The 12,024-nt window shown below is 38.1% G+C and overlaps 1 protein-coding gene across 1 annotated transcript in view; it reads right to left on the reverse strand.

Moving 5' to 3' along the window:
* Window positions 1-12,024, reverse strand: part of DHX9 (DExH-box helicase 9) — a 59,018-nt gene that overhangs the window by 44,906 nt on the left and 2,088 nt on the right. Inside the window, exons 2-3 of the mRNA XM_077901995.1 lie at window positions 10,284-10,416; window positions 9,540-9,680 (exon numbers count right to left, since the gene is read on the reverse strand). Coding sequence (XP_077758121.1) covers window positions 9,540-9,680; window positions 10,284-10,394 — 252 coding nt within the window. The 5' untranslated portion in view covers window positions 10,395-10,416. The remainder of the gene's footprint in view (window positions 1-9,539; window positions 9,681-10,283; window positions 10,417-12,024) is intronic.

The raw sequence follows: 12,024 nt of genomic DNA on the forward strand, positions 1-12,024 counted from the left end.
CCTCCAAAACACCTAATTTTAAAAACCAACAGAGGGATCCCTGGGTGGCGCAGCGGTTTGGCGCCTGCCTTTGGCCCAGGGCGCGATCCTGGAGACCGGGGATCGAATCCCATGTCGGGCTCCCGGTGCATGGAGCCTGCTTCTCCCTCTGCCTGTGTCTCTGCGCCTCTCTCTCTCTCTCTGTGGATATCATAAATAAATTAAAAAAAAAAAAAAAAAAAAAATTAAAAAAAAAAATAAATAAAAACCAACAGAGTTTATATTCCAAGACCCACAAAACAGTAGCAATCTGTAAAATGTCTTACAGGGCTTGTGTGTTGGATTCCCCTGTCCCAGGGCCCAGCTCAGAGCAGCCAACTGCACCCAGACTTAAAGTGAACAAGACACTGGCTTACATTAAATCTTGGTCCAAGGGATAGGCATCTACTTTAACACACGCATCTACAAGTCTGTTGGAACACCAATCAGGAATAGAAACCAGTAGGTTCTACCTTTGCATGCTTCAGAGCACCAGTATCTCCTAGAAAAGAACCTTTATATGTGTGTGGTGCCCCAGATTTTGTGGCTGCTGCAAAGGGTATACCTCTTCATTACCTGGCTCTCGAGGGCCAGGGAAACTTGTATTCCTGGTCACACAGAACTGTAATTATCAACATCACCCAGAAAGGAGTTCAAAACCTGTCTGTGGCCCCATATTTCATGACTGCTGCCAGGGGACACCTCTAGTTTGCCTGGGTCAGGTGGCCACCGTGACTTACCCTCCGGAGTCCCACAAGATGGCAACCAATGGAGAAAGAGTTATTTTTCTTTTAAATTTTGAGTATAATCAACACACAATGTGTCATTAGTTTCAGATGTACAACATAGTGATTTGACAAGTGTGTATACTGTATTATGCTAACACACCCATGGCACGGGAAGAAGCAACAGATCCAAGAGCAGTCTTTCTGTGGAAGGAGCCCTATTAGCTAATCATCATGACTATGGCCTAAGTAGTAGGCTTCTAATTAAATAGGAATCTAGGGGCTGACTGTAATCTTTTCCAGAGACCTCTGAGGGAAGGCACTACCTCCTTCTACTGTGTTCCAGAGTGCCAGTGTCTCCTGAAGGAAAGCTTTACGTGTATCTGGATTTTGCAGCTAATACCCAGGGATGCCCCTCAATCATCTGGCTCTGGTGGCCAGAGGGGCTTGCATTCTTGGGTTCCATGGGGCTTTGTCACTTGGAGCAATAGTTCTTGGCAGACTACTATCCCCGGAGCATTGTGCACTAAGTGGACTGAGGCACATCTCCAATCTTTCTGTGAAGGAGGTAACTTCATTTGTCCTAAATCTTCAGACAGAGGCAGGCTTCAGGTTTGACACACATTACCTATGGAGCTGCTCTGAAGGAACGTATACAATGGATGCCATCTTAGTGCTCTCCTTCTGCCTTGTTTCAGCTTGTTGATATCTCCCCAAAAAGAGATTATACAGTCATTTAGAACCCAGATATCTGCAACTGCTGCCCAGGGAACACCTCTAGATTAACTGTCTCTGGTAGCCAGCAGCTTTTGGCACCTCAGAACTAAATATATTTACAACTTTTAAAAGCTGCCACCTGAGGGTCAGGCTTCTAATCTACCTGAATCTAGGTGCTGAGATCTTACCCTTTGGGATATTGAGTTGTCTTAGCATATCCTCAACTACTAGGAGCTATTAAAAATATAATAGATCTGCTTGGACAAGCAAAAAGGTTTAAGAAACAATGAAGAGCTGGGGCAGGGCTGAATGAAAAAGTTCATCTCCTACGTGAGGCCTCTTCTTCAAGACTTGGGAGAAGTAGTTGTTTCATCTACTGTATAGAAACCAATAAAGTCAGGCAAAATTAAACAGGAATGTGTTCTAAATCAAAGAACCAAATAAAACCTTAATGAAATGGAACTACAAAGTTTATGATAAAGACGTTAAAATAATGGTCATAAAGATGCTCACCAAACTGGGGAGAACGTATGAATAAAGAGATGGAAAATACATGAAAGTGCTAATTAGAGAAGTTGCAGAGCTGAAAAATACAATAATTGAACTGAAAAAATACATTAGAGGGTTAAACAGCCAGATGGAAAAGAAGAAAGGATTAGTTACCTCAAAGCCAAGGTAGTGGAACGTAACAATCAGAACAGGGTAAAAAAAAATGTGAAAAAATGTAAAGACAGTTTAAGGGACATACAGGAAAACATCAAATGGACTAATGTTCCTATCACTGGGCTTCTAGGAGGAGAGAGAAAGGGGTAGAAATCTTATGTGAAGAAATAATTTGCTGGAAACTCTCCTAAACTAGGGAAGGAAAAAAGACAACCAAATCCAGGAAGCCTGGAGGGTTATGAGTAAGATGAATCCAAGGAAAACCAAAAAGACATTATAATTAAAATGTCAAAAGGTAAAGACAGGAGAGACTAAAAAGCAGCACAGGAGAAATATCTCATTACACACAAGGGAACCCCAACCAACCAATGAGTAGATTTTTCAGCAGAAACTCCATGGGATAGAAGGGAGTAACAGGATATATCCAAAGTGCTGAAAAAAAATTCCAACCAAGGGAGCCCGGGTGGCTCAGCGGTTTAGCGCCGCTTTCAGCCCAGGGTGTGATCCTGGAGACCTGGGATCGAGTCCCACGTCAGGCTCCCTGCAATGAAGCCTGCTTCTCTCTCTCTCTCTCTCTCACCCTGCATGGAGCCTGCTTCTCCCTCTGCCCCTCTCTCTCTCTTATGAATAAATGAAATCTTAAAAAAAAAAAAAATTCCAACCAAGAATAAGTTACTGGCAAAGTCATCATTCAGAACTGGAGAAATAAGTTTCCAGGCAAGCAAATGCTAGAAGAGTTCATCACCACTAAACTCGTCTTACAAGAAATATTAAAAGGACTTCTTGGGGCCCCTGATGGCTCAGATGCTTAACCAGCTAAGCCGCCCAGGCTTAAGGGTTAAGGGTCAGTTAAGGGTCACCATCCCAAAGTCCTGGGATGTAGCTCTGCATCAGGCTCTCTGCTTAGCGGTGGGCCTGCTTCTCCCTCTCCTGCTGCTGTATCCCCTGCTGTGCTCTCTTTCTCAAATAAACAGAATTTTGTTTAAAAAAAAAGGGGGGGGGGGCGACTTCTTTAAGCTATGGAACAAGAAACATGAAGGAATAAATCTCAACGGAAAAGTTTATATAGTAAAAGTAGTGAATTAATTACTTATAAAGCTAATATAAACATTAAAAAATATAGTAAACAACTATAATTGTAATAAAGGATACACAAAATAAAAAAATGTAAAATAGTATATAAAAAATAAAACATGGTGGTGAGGGGAATAAAAATGTTGAGCTTTAAAACTTAAGTTACTGACTTAAAAATACAAAGAATATGGGCATACCATTAAAGAAATCCTCAAACCACAGAGAGCAAAAGAAAACAGAAACTAGATAAACATAGAAAACCATTAACAGAATTGCAATAAGCACATACCTATCAATAATTACTTTAAATGTAAATAGATTAAATTCTCCAATCAAAAAAGAGTGGCTGAATGGATAAAAAAAAAAACATGAACCATCTATATGCTGCCTACAAGAAATACAGTTTATTTTATTTTTTAGGAGGCAAAGAACTTGATTAACTTTGTTTCAAACTTTATTCCCAGGCTTCTTCAGCTTAATTAGCTGCAAAGAATGAATTATGTATAAGCAAAAACTGAAAAGAGCTGTAGTGTCATCCTAGGAGCTTGGGCTTAAAAATATTAGAAATCTAGATTTTATCAGATCCACGAACAAAATTTTAAAAAGCAGTCATAATATAAAATAATAGTTCCCAGCAACTTCAAGTTTTATCGTCTTCAGAAGTTAACTCAATTCAGTTTGCTTCATTCATGGAGCTTCATCAAAATTCCCGTAAGATCTGGAACTTCATCATCCTCTCTGATAGCAAGTGGGGCTTTTCCTTTTTTTAAGATTTATTTATTTATGAGAGTGGCAGAGAGAGATCCAGGTGGGGTGTGTGAATTGGGACTTGACACAGAACCCCAGGATCACAACTGGAGCCAAAGACAATCACTGAGCCACCCAGGTATCCTGCAGGTGGTGCTTTTCCATCCACAGATGGTTGGGACAGAGCTTCAGTCAGTCCTCTTAAAGGAGTCAGACTGTTTCCACCAAGTTGGTTTAAGATACTGGGTAGCGGTTCTGTCAGCTGCTTTGTCTCAGCATGGCCCGTAATGGTGAAAGTGTTTGCCGCCAGAGTGCCTGAAATTTAGGGTTGTTAAAGTGGATCACTGCTTCCTGGTTTGTGAACACGCTCACTTTTTCAATACCAGAGATATTGTTTGTCTCTAACTTCTTTAAAGAGAACTTAAGTTTTCTATCATCTGCTGTAGCTGTTCTGTGAATTACCTTCTTTTGGTAAGCAGTTTCTTCCCACCAATGTGCATGTGTGCTTGCAGTTTGGCAAGTTTCTCCTGGTTCATGACAGTTTCTTCCATCTTGTTGGAGCGGAAATGGGACAATATGAGGAAACAGGGTTGGCATTCAGGGGGTCTTGGGTGGAACCAGCCAAGATTAGGTACACACATGTGGGGATGCAAGATAGCAGCCAGAGAGAGGCCAGAAGTGATCCAAGATTCACACTTTAGATGGAAGTACACACAGAATGAAGTGAAAGGACAGATATTCCATGCAGTGGAAATGAACATTTCCATTTGTCTGGGGTAGTAACCAGACCATAGACTTTGAAATAAAGTGTAATAAGACACAAAGAAGGGCATTTCCTAATGATAAAGGGGGTCAATCAGACAAAAGGATACAGCATTTGTAAATATTTAGGCAACTAACAACAGGAGCACCAAAATATATAAAATGCAAATATGAGAAACAGGTAACAGTAGGAACTTTATACCCCAAATCCATCCAATGGGTAATCATCCAGACAAAAATCAGTAAGGAAACACTGGATTTAAATGACTTGTTAGAGTAGATGGATGACAGATATTTAGAGAAAACTGCTAAATACAATGAAAAGAATCAAACATCTCACTTTCCCTGTTTGAACTCTAACTCAGGGTGACTAAATTATTGATAAAAGAGGTTTCTTGTTGTAAAAGTATTCTAACAAACCATGAAAGACTCCTAACTCTGAAAAATAAACCAAGGGTTGTGGAAGGGAAGATGGGTTGACTTGACTGGGTGACAGGCACTAAGGAGGGCACTCAATGGGGTGAGCACTGGGTGTTACACTACATGTTGGCAAATTTAAGTAAATTTTTTAAAAATAAAAATAAATGAAAGTATTCTTAGCTCAAAATCAAAGGACACTGCTAATGAAATAAATCTACACAGTGATCATCGACCACTGCTAATATCACATTACTACATGTCTGCCTTCTCCTGATAGAATAGAACATCACCTTTGGTATTTCCTTGTTCTTGCCCCTCTACCCTATTCAAATTTTAATCTAATCAAGTCTCTAGATCTAACTACCAAACATGGGAAACAGAGAGGCAGAGAAAAATTTTATGATACCACAGGATTGTAATTTGAAAATTCCAAATTCTGGAAAACTAAAGAATAAATGATGTGCTTTTTTCCAACAAATTACAGAGAAAAAAGAGAAAGAGGGTAAGAGAATGTAGTGATTAAATGAGACATTAATCACTTGCTATATAAATACAGACATCATTTGGAACATGATTTAAACAAAATGTAAAAATTGGATTTGTGAAACAGGAAAATTTGAATACTAACTGGGTATTTGAGGACATTAAGAAACAATTACTAAAATTTTTTAGATTTGTTAATGGAACTGTTTTTAAAATGGATTATCTTTACAAGATACTAATTGAAGTAACAATAGATGACTGATAGGATGCCTAGAATATGCTTCAAAATAATCTGAAGAAAGCAGAGAAAGACTAGAGATGAATCATGACTGGTCATATTGTAAAATATTGCAACTGGATTATGAAAACATGCATTCATACTATTATTCCTACTTCTGCACACATTTGAAGTTTCCACAATAAAAAAATTATAAAGTATCCTTTGCATTCAGAAACAGGTTACTTTCAGCAAAAGCAATTTGTGGAATTAAAAGGGCAAGTAAGTGACATGAACAAGGATTTGGCAGGGATGAAGAGGTGAGATAAAGATGGTAGCTAGGAGCACCTCATGGTTCAGTCGGTTAAGCATCTCCTTTTGGCTCAGGTCTAGATCTCAGGATCCTGGGATTGGCCCTCCCTGCTGAGTAGGGAGCTTGCTTCTCTCCCTCTCCCTTGCCCCATGCTTGTGTGCAGGCTCACTCTCTGATAAATAAAATCTTAAAAAAAAAAAAAAAAAAGAAAGAAAAGAAACTTGCTCTTATGAACTTTTATTCTTTATGAAAGTCTGGGGGGAAAATGAAGTTAGAAGAGGGTTTTTTACAACTGACATTTTGGGCTGGACAATTCTTTGTTGTAGGAGGCTACCTTGTGCATTGCAGGATGTTTAGTAGCATCCCTAGCCTCCAACTATTTTGGGTCAGTATCCCTGTCACCCCCTCCAGGTTGTAAAAACAAAAATGACTCCACACATTACCAAACATCCCTGGGAGACGAAATCACCTCCAGCCGACAAGCACTGTGTTAGAAGAAGTGCTACTAAGAAAAATGAAACAAAGAAAGGAGATAAGAAATACCAGGTTAACAGTAGTTAACTTTGACAAGGATTGCTGTGAAGAGCACTCAAGATAGGAAGGATACTTATATACAAAAGTCTTGAGATAGAAAGGTGTTGGCATATTGAGAAATGGCAAGAAAACCAGTGTAGCTGGAACAGAGGAATGAGGGGGGAAATGGCAAATGCATACTGACCTCGCAAATAACATGAAATCTAGGGGAAATACAAAAACACCTGCCCAAAAGACCCCCAAGCTATATGCAGGCCTATGAACAAAAGCTGGAAGATTCTGAAGGTGTCTTGAAATGAGAAAGCAAGGAATAGAAAAGGCTGTACAGGTCTATTAGGGCTGTTAGCCTGAAGAAGACCATGTTAAGCAGTTAAAACTTCAAAAGAAAACCCAGTCTTTCTGGCCTGAACAGAGAATATGAGCTTGGGAAACAAATGCTGCTAGAATATAAGGAGGCAATCCTGGAAGGGAAAGAAGGAAGAACCTCAAATTATGTTTTTAAACTCTGCCTAACACTGAGGGGGGCACTTGACAGGATGAGCACTGGGTGTTACACTATATGTTGGCAAATCGAAATCCAATAAAAAAAATATACCAAAAAAAACCAAAACAAAACCAAAAACTCTGCCCAAATCCCTGGATAACCCCTGAACAACACATGTACAAGACAAACTTCAAGTTGCCTAGCAAGCATCAGAAAACTGAAGTGAGATTTGAGCTATTACCCAAAGATAGTGTTTGTAGTAGGAGTCCAAATTGCTTAACAGTACAACAAGATCAATAATCTTTTGAGAAATATAACATTATTTAGGGTCTTTACAACATAATTATCGTAACACCCAAATACAATCCAAAATTACTTGACATACAGAGAAAAAGGTGAACAAATCTCAAGAGAAAATACAATCCACAGAACTCAACCTGAGATGACCCAGATGTCAGATTTAGTAGTCAAGAATTTTAAAGCAGCTACTGTAACTATGCACAATGACATAAAGAGAACTCACATTCATATTATGAACACATGCTTATAATGAATGAAATGGTAAGAAATGCCACCAGAGAAATAAAATCTCTTTTTTTAAAATTTTATTTATTTATTCATAAGCAACACAGAGAGAGAGAGGCAGAGACACAGGCAGAGGGAGAAGCAGGCTCCATGCAGGGAGCCCGACGTGGGACCTGATCCTGGGTCTCCAGGATCACGCCCCGGGCTGCAGGCAGCGCCAAACCACTGCGCCACCGGGGCTGCCCTAAAATCTCTTAAAAAAAAAAAAAGAAAAAAACACCTGATAATTCTGGAAATGAGAAAGATAATATATGAAATAAATTCACTGGATGGACTGACAACAGCAAAATGGACAGAACATTCTGCAAACTTCAAGATATCAGAAGTCATTCAATCTGAAGAACAGAAAGAAAGAAAAAGAGAAAAAGCCCTAGGGACCTTTAGGATAATATACAAAAGTTTAATATGAGTCCCAAAAAGAGAAGAGAAAAAAATGAAGTGAAAAATTTTTTGAAAAAATAGCCAAAGATTCCCCAAGTTTGGTAAAAGACATAAATTTACAGATTCAAGAATCTCAGCAAATTCCAAATGGAGTAAGCACAAAGAAAACCACACCTAGTCACCTCATAGTCAAACTGCTGGAAACCAAAGAAAAAAATAAATGCAACCAAGGGAAAAAATACATTACACAGAGGGGGAAATGATTTGATTATAATGGACTTCTCATCAGATAACAATGGAAGAAAATAAGTGCTGAAAGAAAGGAAACTGGCACAAGAGAATTCTATGTCCAGTGAAAATATGCAAGACAAAAAATAAAATAAAAAATATTTTCACATAAAAGAAAATTAAGAATTTGTCACCTGCAGACCTACACTTTGAGAGGAAGAGGCCAAAAGATACAGAATAGGTCATAACAGATGGAGTAAATCCCAATGTTCCAAATATTTGGAAGATATTTGCAACATTCTTTTCATAGATGGAAAGAATCTCTAAGATCATCTTGTCCAATCTCTTCATTTTGCAGATAGGCCAACCATTTGCAATTATCTAGTGGTACAATATACTACAGAGTGAGTCTCTTAACTTCTGGGTCAAAGCAATGGAAGGAAATAAAACATACACATTAAGCTTTATAAATAAGTCAGAATACAGTGAAAATAAATTGTTAAAATATAGATTTTTTTCCCTAAAGTTTTGATAAAAACTGAATCTTTTAAGTTACCTTAGGTATTTACTTAAATCATAATGTGAATCTTCTTATATTGTTATGAATTCCTCTATTTTTGTGAAAACTCAATTTTCATTTTTAATTAAATGCAAAATAAAGTGTATCAAAAACACTAGAAGGGAGTCTTTGTTGCATATTTACACAATATAAATGAAGTAATCATTTTGTATCAAAACACAAGAATGATATGCCATTGCACAAAATAGAAATTTTCCTCTGCTGTAACAAGGAACTGTCAATGGGGGTATACGCTGCGTCCTAAGGTATTTCTGATTTTTATAGTGTGTGTGTATATAATGTTCTCTATATTTTATTTTTATGTTCTGTATATCTTTTCAAGTATACAGAACTGAAAATTAGCTCATGAATGAATGAAATATATAAAACCATAAGACACACAGATAAAGGAATTTCCCAACCCCACAAGTCAGGTACATAATGAGAATAATATCCCAATCCTCAGGAACTCATCCCAAGGCTCTGAGAAAACAAGATTCTAAGGTTCACCAAAGAATACATTAATATATTTAAAAACATCACTGAAAAATCATCACCCTGTGTCTTTATACATAGGGTTGGCATGACCTTGTGACATATATTTTAAGTGCTGGACCATAAGCACTTACCCCAATAGCTGGGACTTCCTCACTCTTTACTTCATTTATCCGAACCAAATAGTTAACAAAATCTCTGGCAGCATTGCTCTGTGCATCTTTTTTATTGGTGGAATTGCCCATGCCAATGTAATTATAACCTTCCACTCGAACCTTTAACAGTCAGGAAAGAAATGTATTAGAAGAGACTAACTCAGGTTAATTCTGGGATTTAAAAAATATGTAATTCAATAGTTCATTAAGAGGTAATAGTCAAACTTTGAAGATATACTCTATAAAAACATTGAAAATAACACATCCAAAAGAATTTACAAGCTAACTTATAAGAAAGCTTGAATTGTTTACCACTGATAAATATAAAAACAACAATATTAATTTATATGGTTCAGATATTCTCTTCTGTAACAGAATGTTCCACATTAAAATCTGATTTCATAAGACTCAAGAACAAGCTCGTCATCTGTATTTAAACAACTTAACTTGAGGCAATCAAGAATCTACTTTCTACAGGAATTAGTAAAACTGCAAACAGCAGTACTGGGGAAGCTGAGGAAGATACATGTTCTAACCAGAATTCACCTTTCAGATTTGTTTTAAAAGTAACGCTCACTTGAAAATGATTTATAATGAAACAGAATAGCAGGCAAGCGACAACAAAGAACAAACAACACATTACTCTTTCCAAACAGAAAATACTGTTCTAACACCAAAATAAGTGTCAAAAATCACATAAATGTAAATTGTATTCTGTAGTACCTCACACATGAATTTCTGCCTGTTTTTGTTCCCCACTGCTCTAATTTCATAGGATGGGGTCATCTTCCTTTTGCCACACCAGGCATACAGAAAATTTTTAACATCACCCATGATTCACGTGTCTTCTTCAGACCTAAGAAAACAAAAGTTACATCACATTATTTATAACAGCAAACACTGCAAAGGACCAGTATCTCTGGTTAACTGAAAATCTAGATTAAACACAGGATATTCTACCAGGCTATTAAAATTGCCTATGACAAAATTTTAATGACATAGTTGGAAAGCCTACAACATGTTATATGAAAGACAGGATATAAAACTACACAATTTGCACTATATAAAAGGATATATGCATAAATCAAGACCGAAAAAGAAATGTCCTTCAAAATGGTTACCTTTGAGTGACTACAAGTGATTCTAAATCGCCCTTTTTATTCTGAGAGAGGAAGAGAGATAATTTTAAGCAGGTTCCAAGCCAGCACGGAACCTGTAAAAGGTCTCTATTTCACCACCCAAGTACCCTTGACCTTTCCTTAAAAACATTTTATGAGGTCTCTGGATAGCTCAGTCAGATGAGCAGGTGATTCTGGATTTCAGCTGGGGTCATGATCTCAGGGTCCTGGGGCTGGGCTCTGCATCAGGCTCTGTTTGGGCAATGGTCAGAGTCGACTTGAGGATGCTCTCTGCCCCTCCCCCACTCGTGCATGGGCATGTGCTCTCTCGAATGAATCTTTAAAAAAAATTTTAGGTAATGTCCTCCTTTTTACAATAGGCACCTTATGTGTTTTAACTCATTTAACCCTCAAACAATGGGAGATAATTATATGGTAAATACTATACTATTATCACCTCTATACAAAGGAAGAAACAAGGCAATAGAAAGTTTAACTTCCAAATCACCCACTGTGGAGGCATAAATTAAAACTACAAGATTAAGAAACGGTCATCTATCATGTTGTGTGTAAATCAGAGTGTTTATTCTCATTCTGAGGTGTCTCCTAGCAGACTGTCCTCAAAGTTGTAGGTTATGTATCACACTACTAAGTCCAAATACACCAAGTATTCAGTACTTAGACTAAAAACACTAATCTGGGGCAGCCCCGGTGGCGCAGCAGTTTAGCGCCGCCTGCAGCCCAGGGCATGATCCTGGAGACCCTGGATCCAGTCCCACGTCAGGCTCTCTGTATGGTGCCAGCTTCTCCCTCTGCCTGTGTCTCTGTCTCTCTCTCTCTGTGTCTCTATGAATAAATAAATAAAATCTTAAAAAAATAATAAAAATACTAATCTGTTAAGTACCCAATCTCTCCTTTAGGCCTTTTTATTCATTATAATTTGAGGATACTAAGTTTTCTTGATATGCACCATACCATACTTGTTGGCACTCTCCCTCTAAACTAGTTTATAAATACACCAAATGATATGGAGCCTATGAGTCTAAAATCTGAATCTAGGGATGCCTGGGTGGCTCAGCAGTTGAGCACCTGCGTTTGGCCCAGGCCATGATCATGGAGTCCCCGGATTGAGTCCTGCGGATCGAGTCCTGCGTCGGGTTCCCTGCTTGGAGCCTGCTTCTCCCTCTTCCTGTGTCTGTGCCTCTCTCTCTCTCTCTCTCTCTCTCTCTGTGTCTCTCATGAATAAATAAATAAAATCTTTAAAAAAAAAATCTGAATCTAAATCAAAAGCAAGATATATGAAGGATGCCTGGGTGGCTCAATTAAGCCTCTGACTCTTGATTTCG

The sequence above is a fragment of the Canis aureus genome, chromosome 6 (genome assembly GCF_053574225.1).
Source record: "Canis aureus isolate CA01 chromosome 6, VMU_Caureus_v.1.0, whole genome shotgun sequence".
Classification (NCBI taxonomy): Eukaryota; Metazoa; Chordata; class Mammalia; order Carnivora; family Canidae; genus Canis; species Canis aureus.